Source organism: Protomyctophum parallelum (assembly GCF_964188405.1).
Source record: "Protomyctophum parallelum genome assembly, chromosome: 15".
Taxonomy (NCBI): domain Eukaryota; kingdom Metazoa; phylum Chordata; class Actinopteri; order Myctophiformes; family Myctophidae; genus Protomyctophum; species Protomyctophum parallelum.
Window position 1 is genome coordinate 21,464,248 of NC_139710.1, and position 18,496 is coordinate 21,482,743.

The window sequence follows — 18,496 nt, forward strand, 5'->3', positions numbered from 1 at the left end:
AGATTAAATTCTCATGTTGTATCTCGACGCGGGATGTTTTCTGCACCCTGTCTGACCCTCCTCACATCTCTCTCCGCCCCCATGCCTCCTCTAATCATTTTTGTAATACTGCAAACTAATCCTCCGCCTCCTGCCGTGAGATATTTTCAGTGGAAAGGAGCTTTCCACTGTCTGTCATATTTACTTTTCACTACACTTTGTCATTTTTAAAATAGGGATTTATTTATTACCTATCACTTGAACATTAGAATCACATTCAGGGACCATATGTAGCAGATCTATAGTCCTAAATGTATACTCGCACATTCATGTGTGAGCAATTGCATCTGCATGCCAGTGAAATTAGCAATGTGCATGCCTGGCATACGTCCAGTGTCAAGCTCCATCACCTGCCACTTGCAGTCTAATTGATTGTCCAATGTAACTGATTATGTATTCAGCAATTAACCATTCACGTGACAGATCTGGTCACAGTTCACACACATTATTATGGTCCTATATGTGCATGTTTGCTTAGTGCGTACAAACCTAGCCTATGATGTCTGCCATAGCTAGGCTTACTCAAATATATCCAAGGATGAATTTGAAACACAATCATGCAATTTCAAAGGGGACAAGATTAAGGACAAGGCGCTTCATTATTATGTTAAATACCGCTCAACTCTGCTTGTGAACGTATTTGCATAATTCAACAATGTGTTACCGCTTTCGCACCTTGTGCCTAACCTCATGTACATCCTGCATCTGCAGGTCTTATGTGTACATATGTTAGATACTGTATGTTGAACAATCATGGAGTTTACACAAAAAATCTATTTCACCCCTCTTTACACCTGTAAGCCAGCGATGAGACAGTCTTACAATAAATGCAGGGAATCTCAGTACGTATTGTATGTAATCCACGTATCCCGAGAACCGTTTGACCGACAGACTTCAAATAAGGCATGCGCATCGCCTACGACTCAAGGCAGTGCAGTCAGTGCCCATCGTCCAGTTGGTCGGACAGGCAGTTGTCCAGAATACTCTGGCCATGGCCCAAATGAGCCAATTTTTTGCCATGGCAACTGCAGTCTACGCTTGATTCCCCACTCCTGTCCAATTCAGTTAGTCAGTCCACAGTTTCCACAGTCAGTTTACATTCTTTATACACATTCTCCACTAGAGATGTCCCGATACCGATACCAGTATTAGAACACTGCCGGAACACTGTGGAAGGCAATCTTTGCCAATCAGTGTAGAATCTGAGAAATCCAATAGACTCGTCTTGATCACATGACTACAGAGATCATGTGTACCGATTTGCATGAGACTTGGATGAAATCTGTGCGACTAACATAAACAAGAGGGAGGGCAGAATCCATTTCTTCCATACGTCGGCCCGCCGGTGCGATGGGTCGGCCGGTCCGTAGGTGCATCGGCCGGTCGTTTGATATGTCGGCCGGTCCGTGATTAGGTCGGCCGGTCCGTGATTACGTCGGCCGGTCCGTGATTACGTCGGCCGGTCCGTGATTAGGTCGGCCGGTCCGTGATTAAGTCGGCCGGTCCGTGATTAGTTTGGCCGGTCCGTGATTAGGTCGGCCGGTCCGTGATTAGGTCGGCCGGTCCGTGATTACGTCGGCCGGTCCGTGATTAGGTCATTAGGCATTTTGTTCGAAACGGACCAATGATGTGAGCTTTGGAAGCCAATCTTAGCCAATCAGGATGGAAGATGGGAAATGGTGCAGATCCGTGTCACATGACTATGGAGATAGTGTATACCGAATTGTGTGATGTATGAATAATCCACATAAATGTGTTTTGCCTAAAGCGGCCTCATGGTGGCGCTATAAAAGGCCGTTGAGGGCAGAGGTTCGTCGTTGGCATCCAGGGAGTATGTGTGCAAAGTTTGGCATGGATGGGGCCAACGGTGCCGGAGATTAGCTGGTGACGCTCGGACGGACGGACTCACACACACACGGACGGAGTGCAAAACATACTCTCTCCCCATGCCTTCGGCCTGGTGGAGACAATTAGCATGAAACACTATACAACCAAGTTTCAAAGCCCACATTACAGTCATCCCATTACAGAGTTACAGCACAGGACTGAGGCTCTCCCTTTTTGAAAGGTTTCATAAGGACAACCTTTGCCACCAAGTTCTTTGTAGGGGTGCAATTAATCAAAATTAATTGATTTAATCTATTATAATAAAATGTTTGTGATAATTTAATAAATTAACCGATTAATAAACTATCCATTTTTGGACATGTAATAAAAGGTTAATAAATCAAATGAAAATAGCCCATCTACAAGCTCACAACGTGTGTTACCACAGAACATTGTGAGCTTGTAGATATAGAATAGCAGATGTACAACCTCACAATGTGCTTATAGATGTGAGCTTGTAGATCAGCTATTATTAGAATATTTAAAGTGGTTCAATGTAAACAAAACAAATCTGTTTTGTGTATTTTATATTTACTTTATCATTGTATAATTAAAGTTAAATGTTTTTGTCCACCTAAAAGTTATTTTGTTTACTCTTTTATTAGTTTGCTAAAATTATAACTTAATTGCTCTCAATGACAAACTTTAATCAAAGAAAGTGTTTTTCAAATTGATCCGAAAATGTTGACTTTTAGACCAAATATCGGTCAAAACGCCGCTACTCTGTCCCAGAGATCTGGCATGTGTCAGGCTGTAGTAACGTAACAAGGCAGCCTAGCAGAGCAGACAATGGCAGGTGTTTGACACAGCCCCAGCTCTCTGGTACCTAAATAGAACCTTAAAAAAAAAAAAAAAAGGGAAAAAAAAGGAATCAAGCGTTCTGTGTTCCATCAGTTTCATATCCCTAACATCAGCCCCGGCCAAGCAGACAGAGCTCGTCTGCCAAAGAAAACATATGGGATTCAGCTGAAGGGCTCCAGTTTTTCAAAAACAGTCTCTTTCAGTCTAAACTTCTTAAGGAGGTTGGTATGAACGTGCTTTCGTGAAGAAAAAAAAAAGGGGGGTGGGGGGAGTTGAGTGTACTGCGACTTTGAGGGGAAAAAAATAAGAAAAAAAGCCTGGATTGAGCGTGGACACTGCCACCTTTCACCCTCGGTGTTGTTCAAAGGTGTGTTTGCTTTCAGAAACGTGTGCAAACCTTCGTCATCATTACCTGCCATTTTCATCCCCAGCCTTTAAAGGAACTTTAAACACACACACGCACACACACACACACACACACACACACACACACACACACACACACACACACACACACACACACACACACACACACACACACACACACACACACACACACACAAACACACAAACAAGCACATTTCTAATGATTTGTGGGAGCACTGTAGAAGAAGAGTGTATGGGTGGGTACAACATTTTAAAATAGTTAAAGTCTCCCAATTCAGAGAGAGAACATGGAGCCACATTTGGAGATAATTAATATCAAACTGCAGGGCTGTGCAAATACACAAATCACAACGCATACAGTATAGTTGAGCAGGATTTAACATGATCAAGAAGCACCTCGTCTTCAATCTTGTCGCCTTTGAATGTGCACGCTTGCGTTTCGAATGCATCCCTGTGTTCGCACACAGTACGGTCCTGTGTCGCGTGGCCTTGATGATACGGTGTGCTTTGACTGCTCACCAATTCTCCTACAGCTCCTAGAGGGAGGGAAGCTCCCTTCTCATTATGCACTCTGCTGACCGGTACTTGACGATGACGTTGGAGCTATGTTACGTGTTTGTGGCAATGCAGTCATGGGTGTACAGTCATGAGTATACATACAGTGGATAACGAGAGGACTCAGCACGCATCCATGTGTTGAGGGTCAGATGTATCCAGTCGTACATGCAAATCATCCGTTTCACTCATATGGATATGAATAATCGACTGACTGAGAGAAAACGCTAAATGTTTCTGCTGCTGAATTAGTCACATTTTCGCTAGAAACAGACTGTATAAAATATGAGCTACTGACTGTCGTAAACGATACAGAGACACCTCCCTGACAATATCGCAGAGACGGTTTGTTTATTTTTGGACCACAATTCTTATATTTTAAGAGGACCCCATGTAATTCTCCATAGAGAAAAACTTCCATGAACCAGGGGATGAGCGAGTGATGCCAGGACTTCGGCACTCTATTGTGCATAAGCCAGCCCTGTGTTCAGTTCATACATTATTATCACAATGTTATGGCTGCAGTAACAGAGCAATGGTGACGGACAGATACCATTTCAGGGAAAAGTGCATTCACTTGCTGTCTAAGCCATACATGGATTGCTAGATTTGTCATCAGGTCTTCAAATTATCTTTCATTGGGCCTGGAATATTACTCCCCTCAGAATATCACTCTGATTCCAGTGGGTGATTGATTGATTGATTGATTGATGAATTTATTAACAGATTGGATAATTACAGTACATTTCAAGCACAACTCAATACAAAACTGTGGACGACACAAATAAAGTATTACACTTGTTTACATTTACAATTATTATTGGCTCTTTCTAAATGTTAGAATGAACATTTAATTTACTTTACTTTATGTTTCCTTGCGAGGGACAGAACATAATCTTGAATGTGGCCTACAAAACTACATTCAGTAAGGTTGAGGCGTTGGCAAGTATACGTAACAATTTTCTCAAAAATGCTCAAAAAAGTCAATTAATGGCCAATTGGGCACTAATAATAGACTACCGTGTGCATACGTTACTACTAGCACTGAGGAGTTGCAGCTGCACTTGATCTAGAATGCATGTGTCAATTGCAACAGTCTACCATACCGATTTTGCGTAATTGGCCAGCATAGTCTTCAATACCGCAAAGGTCATCCTGGAGATGTGTCTCCCTGAAGACGTGAGATTGGATCAGTTCCAGGACCGTTGTATAGTAGCATGTGTGTGCCTGTGCGTGTGAGATAGTAAACACCAAATGATCATGAGCGATGGATCGATACTAACAAGTACCTAATCTCGTTCACAACCTTTTCTCATCTCACAGGGATGAGAAAAGCCTGGTAACGAACTACTGCTGAAACTGTAAACGGCCTCGGGGTAGAACTTCCATCATTAATATGTACCTAACACTTCTAGAAAAAGAAGAATAAACCTACACAGTCATCTGCTTCAATGTCATTTATTGATGACGTTTCGAGCTAGGTCTCTTCATCGGGTCAAAAGACTTCTGTATACAGCATCAACTGCTTCCTTCCTTGGTTCAGTGCTTTCTGTACTTCTGTGCTTTGACCCATTCAGTCTCTGTTCTTCTCGCCCAGCATATTAGAGCCCGGCCGATACAATAAAAACATTTAAAAAAATTACCTAACCCTAAGGCATCATACACACGTATCAAACACCATCAAACAAATGTTTGGTCGTTTTTTTTGTAATGGCCGCCACAATGCTTTTCCAACGGGAGTCACATGGTTTGACCAAACATTTTTCGTTTGATGGGGGGAGGGGTGGGGGGGGGGGGGGCAGAACACCATCAAACACAAATGTTTGGTCAAACCATGTGACTCCCATTGGAAAAGCATTGTGTGTGGCAAACGAACGTTCTGTGCTTCATGCTCAATGCTTTTCCAATGGAAGTTGCGTGGTTTGAACAAACATTTGTGTTTGATTGCTCCCCTCCCCCCATCAAACACAAGTGTTTGGTCAAACCATGTGACTTCCATTGGAAAAGCATTGAGGCGGCCATGAAACACAGACAGAACATTTTATATGTGTGTATGGGCCTAAGAAAACATAGATTTTATGTTGTGAGCGGAGTCACCCAGGGATTTGTACTTGACAATAATAGCAGACATTTCCCACAGTAGGGATGCTAGGGTGGCTAAGAACAGAAATATCCAACTCCATGGTGTATCAAAACCTAAATCCCAACCTAGTTTGTGTCTGTATATGCTAATGCCTTGACATGCAGGCAGGATCTTAAATCATTGGACCTGTTCAAGACAGGGCCTATATATTTGCTGCACTGTGAGACCATAGACAATTTAGTTTGTGCCTGGAGAAACGTATACCTTGCACCAACCTCCAGGAAGTCACAAGAATTGTTAATGCTGTGTCAGAGAGAGACAAATGGCTCCTGAAAACATTGCCATGGCTTTCTAATCAATGTTTTCTAATTCACATGCAGCGGGAGGCAGAGAACAGTGAGCTAAATCAAATTCACTTCAGGTGTCGTTTAACTTCAAGCGCAGACTTCCACGGTTTCAGGCGTGCCACTGCAGCGTTGCCGATCTTTGGCAGAATTAAAAGTCCACAAGAACCGACGCAGATCAAGATAACAAAGACAGATGAGCTGGAAGTTATTCACAAATTAGAGGCTCCGCCTTGCCAGACTGCCATGATGAAGGAGCTCAGGTTCCTATAGGGCTGGGCCATAATATCTCAAATACCTCAATAATATAATACGGTATGAATATATACAGTATGACGATAATACAATTTCATTCAGGACAACTCAAGAATGGATAGTACCGGAAGTACTTAAGTAATTATGTTCATAATTGTGCTGGGTTGCATGCAAGTTTGTAACCTAAGTCTAGACAGTTTATGTAATATAAACAATGCAAACCTGCAGCCTGTCTACTGTGTGTTGGCACGTTTCTCAAGCAGAGAGCAATTAAAAAACATAGCAAAAGTGTAACAATTTCTTTGTTGTCCCAGGCTAAATATTCCCTTTATTATGAATGTATACATTTATTGATATATATTTTTACATGAAGGCGGACACATTCAAATCATACATTATATGTGCAAATTGTGCATGCATGTATATAAAGTCCACCCTCACTCCTAAGGAATAGGGCTCCCCGAAAGCCAGAGTGCATTACTCAAACGCTATGGAGGAGCAATACCAGAACTAATCCATAATTCCTGCCAGGTTGCATGAGAGAGAGCCCCATACTGACATGCAGTCAGCATGGGCTGGATATACGGAAGCTTCCTGCTCTGCAGGTGTGAGATGAGTGCAAACAAAGATAAGATGAGATAGGGATGGTTTCCAGCAAAGAAGCTTAAGTTGAGAAATTGGATATGTGGCTGTGTGCATCGGGCCCAGCCAATGCTTTCTTGAGGGTAAGCGTAATTTTATTTGCTGGCTGCTGAGATGCAGTGAGAAGTACACGAGTAGGTCGGCATGGCTTATTGTTAGAGTCGGCCGAGCAACAAAGATCATTTCTCAATAAAGGTGCTTAGACCAGGAGATGGAGTGCTGAGCTGGACACCTGCTTAACCTGGCACTCTACCGACTGAGCGACAGACAGACAGACAGACATCTAATTCATTTTGATTAAGTTATTGTTTTATTCCATTAATTTGACCATAACTGCACGGCTGGCAAAGGTTAGCTTAGTTTATTCGGTGTATGAATTCGAGTATACGGTTTAACTACACTAAGCTTGTCTAATCTTGTTTTAACAGCTTTCAACAGCTTTCATCTAATAGGCTACTGAAAGTGTACATTTCCATGCCTCTCTCCATGGTGCCAGCTGCCAGATGTACATACTGTATATCCTGTGGTTAGTAGTGTGTGGTCTGTGGTCAGTAGATATCGGCATACTGTACGTATCAGAGATATGATATGTATGCTGACATCTAGATAGAGCGTGGCAGTCTCGGCCCCCGAAATTATTTTTTCCCATAGACATTTCAAAAAGTATTTGTTTAAAGACGTTTATGCCGCGGACAGAGCCAACTCTTGTTGTGACAATAATAATAATAAACACAATGTTTTGGGCCGATCAAATATTTCGTAAGAAAAAAACAAATTATTTGATCTGCCCAAATCATTGTGTTTATTGTCATGAGTTGTCACATCAAATTTTGTCCCCGCGCAAAGGTCTTTGAATAAATACTTTTTGAAAAATCTATGGGGGAAATGAACAGGAAATTATTTCCTGGGCCCTCGTTGGGGGGCGGGACTGCGACGCTCTATTCAGTGGATGGGATAAAACTGGGTGGAAGCAATTGATAAGTCATTTAAGCAAACATTAAAAGTCCATAGACTTGGCTCAGTTGGCTGCAACCGCTGTTTTTGTCTGGCATCTAAGCCCATTCAATTCATTTAGATCAGTGCTTCTCAAACCTTTTCATGTCAAGGACCCCCAAATTGTTAGTCCATGGACCCAATTTTCAAAAGATATTCCAGAGACCCCGCCCATGAGAAGATTTTTAATTTATTTTATTTCAAGCCTGTTTTACTCCCCTTGTTGTATCAGTACAGGCAGGTTGAAATCTCTGCGTTGATTTCACCATGATGATGATGATGATGAAAATCTTTTGCAAACAATGTTTGGGGGAGTTTTCACTCCATCTGAGCCTGTGGGAGTTGGGAATGAGTTGGGAATGAGTGTGTGTGTTTGTGTGTGTGTGTGTTTGTGTGTGTGTGGCTTGGCTGCAGAGCACCATATGTGCACACTCCCTCCCTCCAGTGCACACAGGATATCAGTGAGGCCATGGCTAGGTATCCAGGCCCCTGCACTGCACTGGATGGACTCTGGCTTTGAACACATTCCACCCCAGTGCTCTGAGAGGCAGCTCTGTGTACATGCATGCACGTGTGTGTGTGTGTGTGTGTGTGTGTGTGTGTGTGTGTGCGTGCGCGCGCGCGCGCACGCACGCACGCACGCACGCACGCACGCACGCACACACACACGCACACACACACACACACGCACATCGCACACACACACACACACACAGGCTCAACCTTCTATCTGCCAACACATCTCACAGAATCATGCTAATGCCTGACAGTTAAACATTAGAACGTGGATGTTGAGCTTTAAGTGTGACTCAGGTTCCTCGTGAGCTCAGTTTCTGTCTCGACCGGTTTCTGTCTCTGCCTGTGTTCGACAAAGTGCATTGAGTCTTTATAGAGCCCAATTGGAGGATCATTCAAATTTGCATTTAATTTAAATATAATAATGCTCTACCAATGGCCATGAAAAGAGTTCGTTACAAGTTTAGCATTTGTGCCAAATAGTGGGTGTTGCCTGGTCTGCCTGTCTAAAATATCATACATGAAATGTATATATTCAGTAGTCCAAATTTTTAGATTTACCCTATTTAATTATTCGGCTATTAAAAAGTAGCAGATCTACTACAAGCGCTTGTAGATCTGCTGAATAATTTACACTTTTTGAGGGGCACTAGCCCCCCCTATGCCCAGCTTTGAGGGTTTGTGCTCACACAAACATTGTCTGATGATTGGCTGATCAGTGATCACTCATAGCTGAGCAAAGTACATATTGAAGATAAAAGTGAGGGCAACAACAAAAGTGATTGGCCGGAATGACATTAGTGATGATTTCATTGGCTGAGCAGGGAATGTGATGTATGATGATAAGAGCGCCCCTCACTTAACACAAGTGTGATTTTTGAGGGGCCAATGCACAAAATCTCTCTTCTGGGGGTCCATTGCACAACATCTTTTCAAATTAGAGGGGGGGGGGGGGGGGTCTCACCGTCTGTTGTCAAATAGATATTAATTTGGGGGGTCCTTGACATAAACGTGTCTGAGAAACAACAGCCATAGCTCACCCAGTGCCTCTCTGTGTGTTGGCCCTGCAGGCTGGGATGATCCGGACAGACTCTGACGAGTACTTCATCGAGCCTCTGGAGAGAGGAACCCAGGAGCAGGAGGACCACGGCAGGGTCCACGTCGTCTACCGGAGGTCGGCCCTGCTCAAAAGCCCCTCCGACATCTCCCAGGACTACCAGCCACAAGGTAGGCTGCAACCACAAACCAGGTCCCACCCCAACCGTCCAGAACCAGAGAATTATTATTATTGTCTCCACCAGGCCGAAGGCATGGGGAGAGAGTATGTTTTGCCCTCCGTCCGTCCGTGTGTGTGTGTGTGTGTGTGTGTCCGTCCGTCCGTCTGTCCGTCCGTCTGTTAACAGCTTATCTCCGGCACCGTTAACCCAGTCGACACACTCCATTCCAACGATGAACCTCTGCCCCAAATTTTCCATAACGGCCTGTTATAGCGCCACCATGAGTCAGCCTTTCACCATTTTTACCTGTAACTGCACCGATCTACATGAAACGCTGCATGCGTACTCCCTAGAGGCCAAGGACAAACCATACCGACCATAACAGACCATACCACTACATCCCGAGTCCCGACACTCAGGACAGATATTACTGCACGCATGCATGCACTGTTGCACACACCCTCTTTATTTGTTTCTATTGAAAAACACCAGTAAAAAACGTTTATTGTATTTTATTTCATTCGAGTCACGACGAAGGAATGAGTTGAAATGCCACCGGCACCTAGTATGTGCGCCATGCGTAATGCTGCGGCCCCAATGTTATGGTCTTCGCTCGTAGCATTTTATTGAAGAAGAATTGAATCGGGTGCGATACAGCGAATGAAAGCAAACTCCCCAAGGATTATGGAGATGGAGAAAAGTTGAGAATTGAGCGAACAATGACCATTTCAAATCTCAACGTTTTACCAAAGAGCTCTGAGACCTCAGAGCTCAGAGACCGCTGTTGCCATGTCTCATAGAAACAAGTAAATAGGTCTATTAAAATAATCCCAAAAGAAGCGCATATAACAGGGGTCTGCAACCTATGTTTTTATTTTGTAGATAGTGAGTCTGCCATATCAAGATTAATTTTAATGACACCACATTAAAATCTCCAACATATTTTGATTGTCCACAAATATAAAGTTCTTCCATCTTTTTAAATATTTTCTTGCACATTGTTATAATGATCATTATAAATATATATCTGTGTGAGGATCACTGGTTTAAACAACATTAGGAGAAAAGCCCAAATAAGCACTTTAGAAACAAGAAAAGCAACCACAACACATATTTACAAGCAACTTTACAGAAAAAGAAGCCCAAAGTCGCTTATAATAAACAGACATGGCAACACTCCAGAGCAGCACACAGAGCCGCAAACAGTGCTTTTTGCATTTAAGAGGTGGTCAGACCCAGGTGGAATCGTTATGCGCCGAGTGTTTTTAGGTCAAGGGGCTTAATAGCAGAATGTGAATAAAATTAACATATGGACACACACCCCCAATGCTAAAATATTGAGGATCGTGGTATGCCATATGTGTGTGCGTTCAACACGGCTTCCATAATACGAAAGGGCGCAGAGCGAGGCCAAATTCTGTATTACCGCATGGGTTTAGTCATACCATATAACGTTCAAAATGGGGCTCTCAGACTTGAGAGGTTACCGTTAGTGGGTGACCGTTCCTATTTCAGTGATAGCTGTTAGATGAAGAGGTGTTGTTGTACCGTGAAGGTCGGCCTGTGGCGGAGGTCGCTCGGTCATTAATGATTTCGCGGACACTCACAGTACCACTAAAAGACTTTGAAATGCCACGCTCCTGTGAGTCCAGACAACAAGTGCCTGAGAGGCTTTTTAATGGACAGTACACTGAGAAGACAGGAACGGCACAGCCTTTGATTTGATCAATAGAACCCAAGAGTGAGATGACCAATGGAAATAAACGGGGATGTCAAATGTCAATCAATCCCTGTAGCTGTGAGGAACTAGCTGTGAGGAACAATTTGTTCCTGGCTATAACTATCGCCAGGAACAAATGGTTTAGGCCTGGGAAGATGCAGCTTATTATGAGGTTTGCAACCCCATCTGAAGTACCATCAGAAACCTTGTATCGTCCAGGTTTTTTAAATACATTATTTCTAACTTTTATACTTCATCACGTGGCAGTGTCATACAAAAGTAGCAAGAATAGCCCATCTACAAGCTCACAATGTGTTGCGATGGGAAACCTTTTCCGATACCCTCATAGGAATTATATTGTAAATCAATGCTTTTCATAGGCTTTTCTTTATTTTTCAACTTTGAACATTTGCAGTACCCGGCTAATGAGCACCCAACAGATCAAACCACACTGACCCTCGATTAGAGGTTACCGTTAGTGGGCGATTAAGAAAGGCTCCAATCTTCTGCTAACCATATTCGTTTAAAAAAGAAAAGATCGATAAATCCAGTGCCCCCTCCCCCTAATACTACAACCAGTAAAGATAATTAATATGTATTGTTCTCCATCCCAAACTCTCTATTTTAATGGCCACGCTGATGCACACATTCATGTACACGTGTGTGTTGGTTATATTGAGTATAGCACGGTGCACTTGGAAGCTTATGTCAGCGTTGCCTTGGCTGCTCTTCCTGTGAGGAGGTTAGGTAAGTCAACAAACTGTGTGAATGGGCTTCTCAGGAAGAGAGAGGAGTGGGCGGCAGTGGTGGTGATGGTGATGGTGTGTGTGTGTGTGTGTGTGTGTGTGTGTGTGTGTGTGTGTGTGTGTGTGTGGATAAAGTACTTTATTTTTTTACTTTTACTTGTGTGAAATTACAAAAGTATTGCCTGGCTGGCTGGCTGGGTCTGTCCGAGCACGAAAATAGCGTTTGGTTGGTTTTTACAACCAAGTGTCACTGTTGCGCAGCCTAACTCACACACACACGCACACATATTAACTGTATATTATTTTGGGTGTGGCAGTACAGTAGAGGGACCCCCTGGGGACCCCCCCACAGTAACTCATGTCATTTCTCAACCGTTTCGGACGCGAGGAGGCTCGCCGGAACCGGCTCGACCCCCTGGGCGCCTTCCTGTGGGTCTGGAAGTTTCGGGAGCGCGCCCCCGGTGACGCCCACACAGAGTTGCACCACTTATTTCACACAGGTGTGGTTTTCCAAAATCTTCAAGATTTTCTAAACATTGTCTAAATAAATAGCAGATCTATACATAGCAGAAGTACAAACTCACAACGCGTCACTTTGTGTTGTGTCTCCAGACTCCACTTCGAGCTCCACTGCTCTAACATACTGTAGCAACGTTTTCTTGGTTCAGCAGTTACAGTATTTCACGCATAAGCGCTGCCATCGTCGATGCTAATGCGTAACGCAGCGCGCTTGGCACCTTTTCTCCTTCACTTTAACATTCACTTAGAAGAGGCTCAAAATGCATTTTGCTTAATACGTATTGCTTGGATAATCCACCATGCATTTTGATCACAAAGTGACCTGCCTTTTGACAGCGAGGGTAAGGACAAGTTATGTCTCAAGGTTACCTCGTTTCCATCTCTGTGGGAAGCGCGTCGTTCTTAAATAAATAACAACAATTCCTTGCGTGGCAATAGGGTTTTGCACTGGTCCAGTCTGTGTGTGTGTGTGTGTGTGTGTGTGTGTGTGTGTGTGTGTGTGTGTGTGTGTGTGTGTGTGTGTGTGTGCGTGTGCGTGTGCGTGTGCGTGTGTGTGTGCGTGCAACAATTTTATGTTCTCTCATCCTGGGTACAAAGAAAGGTAGCAGCCCATCAAACACAGCCGGTTGTTCCTTTACGTCTACTGTACAGAAATGCATTTGGACACAGCCAGTCACGGTCACCTCGCCTCCCTCTCTGTGGGAATCACGTCTGTTCTGGTCCTCACGCATAACAAAAGCTTATCCGACTGTTTATGTGAGACAAACAATCAATCGCTTTTTATTTAATTATTGGGCTTTGCAATGCAGTTTGTAGAAAGGGCGACGGTACCCTTTGCTATCTTAAATAAACGTGAACTTTCTTGTGTTTTCCAATTAAACATGTTTCTGTGATACTGGACTCCCGAGACAACAAATAGGATTCCCAGGATTACAACAGGCTAGAGTTCAGCTAGATTAACTTTATTTTTTATTTTAATGCCCTTAAATTCCCTTTTTGATCAGACGTGGTTGAGGTAAAAAAAATAAAGGGAAAAACGTTTCTTCCTTCCAGACCATTATTTCTGTGCAGAGCTCCAACTTTGAAAAGTTTGCCACTTCACTGTTGGCTGAACTGTATGAGCTGCTAGTTACCAGATACCACATGATTCACTCTGTTATTTTCTGTTTGCCTCTTGTGTTAATAATTACCATATTCTTAAATTAAACCACTGATTCAGTTACGCTTCAGTGACCCCCACAGCCTTGGGTAACAAACACCTAAAAAAACCATTAACATCTGGAAGGAGATTGCATGTATTATTGTGTTATTTCAGCATATTTGATCAGGCATGAATAGTGCATAGAAAGGCCAGCGAGTAAATTACATTTACAATTAAATTACGTTTAAAATTGTAAATGGACTGGGGGCACGGTGGCACAGTTGGTATAGTGCTGTCGCCTCACAGCTAGAAGGTCCTGCGTTTGATTCCATGCTGTGGACGCTGGGGGCGTGTTCTCTCCTCCACGTCATCAGTGCCCATACCCGAGGCGGGGTTGGCGAAAGGGTCTTTCTGTGTGGAGTTTGCATGTTCTCCCCGTGTCCCCTAGGGTAGGTCCCCGCCTGATGGAGGGGAAAGGAACTGGTCGGAATAACGTGTTCCTTCCACACGCTACGTCCGGGCTGGCCCAGGTTGGCAGAGGAAGTGTAGCGCCCAGGATTACATTAGATAATTGACACTGGGTGAAAAAAAGGGTTGCAAAATCATGGGATAAAAAATATTGTTATATTTATGGCAGACATAAGTATACTTAAAAATCATCAAGCTATTTACAATGCTACTTTTGTATTGTAACATGACCAACACCAACATTCAACTCACTATATTGTTTGGACACAGTTATCACATAGAAGAGATACATCAGTAACAATGAGTTGGAGCATGGATACTTTGGCATGAATCCTCCATGCCATATGGTCCCAGGGATGTTTGCACTGGGCAGAGTAGTGCAAGGCTGTTATCTCTCATGGGGTGGATTCAAATGGAATAAAATCAACACTGCTAATTGAGTGTGTGACAGTGTGAAAATGAGAATAACAGCATGGCCCATGTACATGCCACCACCTGTCTCCCCCCATCAACTACCTCACACATTCAACCACTCTACAATGTGTCCAATTGTGACATGTGAGCTTGCACATTGGCTATTTTCGCCAACATCGCATGGCTAAGGTGGTGATTAAGTGGTTAATTGATTTCTATGAGCTACAGTACATACTGTACTGTAGCTACAATCTTCTTGAGCATTTAGTTTGGTTACATAAGTATCTAGGAGGTATTCTACAAAGAATTCCAGAAATTTGAGTCTGGAAACGTATGGAATTATAAAATGGAAAATGTGTAGGAACCCTGTTTACAGAGATCCCTTCTGATCTCTGACAACCTATCCCCATAATATTTTTCATCTTAACTCTTTGTGTTTTTTTTTATATATTTTTATTAAGGCCCTACTTGATCATACTACAGCGTTACACAAAAGCATCAAAAGTAGCAGATCCACAAGCTTAAATGCGGCACGCCACAAAGCAATACGGTTTGAGCTTGTGCTATACTCTAGCTGTTTTTGCATTTGAATCCTGAAAAGTAACATTTTTGGAGGTTTCCACTTGACAGATGATACAGGTTTTTTCACTTTTGCACATGCAGGGCTTTACCGAATTGTATGCAGCTTAACGCTTCATTCATAACGTTGACATTCAAAATGCTAGTCGATGCAGCATACAACTTGTCGATGCAGAACCTCCTCTTCCACTTCTTCACCTCTATAAGGAGGTACTAATGCAGGCAGGTGCCTCCAAGTGTACTTTAGGAAAAAAATACCCTCCCCAACAAAAGCACAAGTGTGTGATGGCCGTCAGAATGCTAACCCTTCGTTGGATTCTGTTTGGATTTCACAATTAGTTAACAAACTGTAAAACAATTCACAGGTATATTCAAATAAATTAGTCTAAACCCCTCGTTTCCACCATCCCAACTTGACGACATGTTTACACAATGAAAGGGCTTGGGTATACTATACACACTTGTGGTGATTTATATATAGGTGAAACATTTGCCTCATTTTCTCAATTGCAGGAAAACTATAGACTCCCCAGGAGTATTCTTTTCAGGTTTCTACAACTACATTCGTAACTTTTCTCCCACTTTTAAGAGAGCTGCTTCACCTTTATCTCTAGAGAACCAGACGTGAAGGTGTCACATCTCTATGAGTCATTACAAGCTGTAAACCTACAGTACCTACTACATCAGCAGTTAAGTTGGCATGGGGAAATTATTATTATTATTATTACTTATTCAGTTTGGAGTCATACATAGATTCCATTATTCCAAATCAAAACTACATAAGATATTCCCAGATATTTCTTCACACTGTGACAAATGTATTGCAATAGAATTGCAAACCTTCACAGCTTCGGCCTTTGCCCTCGGATACAGAGATATTGGATTAAGATATTTGAGACATTCTCTGATATTTTGAATATTCATATTGACCCCGATCCTGTACTAATTATTCTGGGTTTGTCAGACTCCATTTCTATGTTGACGAGAGCACATATCTCATTATGGTCTGATTACAGCAAAAAATAAAAATGTCACACTGGAAAAAGGAGGAGGCTCCTAACATTTAAACATTGACTAAATGAAATGAATGAAAATGACACTTCACCTTGAGAGAATACGGTACTTCTTGAAAAACACAGAGAGATTTGCTAATTTGCTAAGGTTTGGCTGCCCCTTGTCCGTTATTTGCGTAGAACCACTTACTACCACTGATGTGGTGTATATCATCATCATTTCAGATGTTATTGTTTTCCATGACAGTATTTCATCATCTTACTATTTTATTCCATGCATCGTCACTGAGCAGACGAGCAGTAAGGTTGCGAGGGATTGAGGGTTTTCTTTTGTCTTTCGTTTCGTTTTCATAAAAGGGAAATTGGTATACCATTGGTATACTCTACCAATGGGCAATGGTATAATAATGTATAACTTGTTCTTAATAAAAAACTATTTGACAAGTACATTTGTCTATACACAAAGCTTTACACAAGCTATTTGTACACAAGTAGCAGATCTACTACTGTAGCTCACAAGCTTGTAGAGTAGATGAGCTTGTAGATCAGCTACTGTATTTATTTATCGCTTATTGATTATATTTTTGGTTAATTGCCCAGCCAGCCCTAGTACTCAGCACAAATGATTGAAACTGTCAGATAGTGTCAATTGTGACTTTTTGAGAGAGAGATAAAAAAAAAGGAAAGAAAAATACGGTAATTGCTATGAGCTTTGGGAAAAACATGCTGATGTGCCAGATTGGGCTTGTGTTTCAACACTGCTAAGGGGGGACGGGACAGACAGACGGACAGACAGACAGACAGACAGACAGACAGACAGACAGACAGACAGACAGACAGACAGACAGACAGAGGTGGGGGGGGTAGTGGGGGATGGGTTGATTTATATATTGTCACACAGATGTGCTAAGCAGAATGGAGCACTGCCACAACGAGGAGGAATTTGGGCTGGCAAGAATGAATAACATTCACAGGAGAAAAAAGAAAGAAAGGAAAAAAAATATTGAATTGTGTTTTTCGGTGTAATCCTAGCTATAATGGATGTCAAAGAGCACACAGTAAAATCTGGAGTGTTAATTTATCTCAGAGTTTAAATTTTACTCGACTTTTTTCTGCGCTGGATAAGTAAGAGAGTAAAGAGAATATTAAGCCGGTTAAGTTGTTAGCCAGACAACATTTGCTGCCAACAATGATAGGATATTTCCGGCGTACAACACATAATATGGGCTTAAACCCATTCTGACCTGAGATCAGATTCTAAAAATGTCTGTTTGAAAATGACAGTTTTCTGAAAAAACTATGTTTCTATGTCAGTCGTTCTTCGATTTTTCTAAAATAGCAGACCTACAAGCTCGTAGCGCGCCAGATCTGCTATTTTTCAATAGCTAAAGCATAGAATAATGCTAACACCAAAAGGGGTTCCCACCCAAAATGGGTTAAAGCGTTATGGCAGGTGTACTATCATCAGTAGTGTGTGGTGATATGTTGCATGACTCATTAAATCAGAATGCGTGCACTGTGCAGACCAGATACAAAGCAATGAAACAAACATGTCTGTGAGGCAGGAAGGAAGCAGAGAGAGAAAAAAGGGCAGAGGGAGGCTGTTAGAAGCCCACAACCTCCATCAGCCCAGAGTCCCAATTACAGTAGGTATCAGCTAACAATTCAACATAGCGTCGCTGTCAGGTGTCCAAAACTGTTACTTTTCAGAAACTGTAAAACAAGAGCCTGTGTCCTGATGTAATTATTATTTATTCACAAAGCTCTTGATAATACCTTTCATTTGTTCAATATCTGTAAAAACCCTACAGTGGTGCAGCTACTGTTGAGGTGCCTGGCTTGAACAAGCCCCCCAGTGTTTGAAATTGAGCTGTGCTGGGAAGCTCATGATTTGAATCTCTAATTTAGCGTATTATTAGAGTCTAGATGCAGGCAATACCATTTTCTTGTACACAAATTCTTAAAACAGTCAGCAAAACAAATATACACTGTTAATCACTTGCGTACATACAAGTACAATTGATTCATAATGTATTTTTGTAAAGAAAAAGTGGGTGAGCATAGTTCCCATTGTGTAATTTATTTTGTATTTTTCCCTCTTTTTCAAGAGAAGAAGAGAGATTGGGAGGGGAAGAAAGTTTGAGCGCTTTTACCACAGAAAGTACAACTAAAGGGTT

At 42.4% G+C, this 18,496-nt stretch overlaps 1 protein-coding gene across 1 annotated transcript in view; it reads left to right on the plus strand.

The window, feature by feature from the left end:
* Window positions 1-18,496, plus strand: part of adamts3 (ADAM metallopeptidase with thrombospondin type 1 motif, 3) — a 160,906-nt gene that overhangs the window by 37,000 nt on the left and 105,410 nt on the right. Inside the window, exon 4 of the mRNA XM_083784652.1 lies at window positions 9,573-9,729. Coding sequence (XP_083640778.1) covers window positions 9,573-9,729 — 157 coding nt within the window. The remainder of the gene's footprint in view (window positions 1-9,572; window positions 9,730-18,496) is intronic.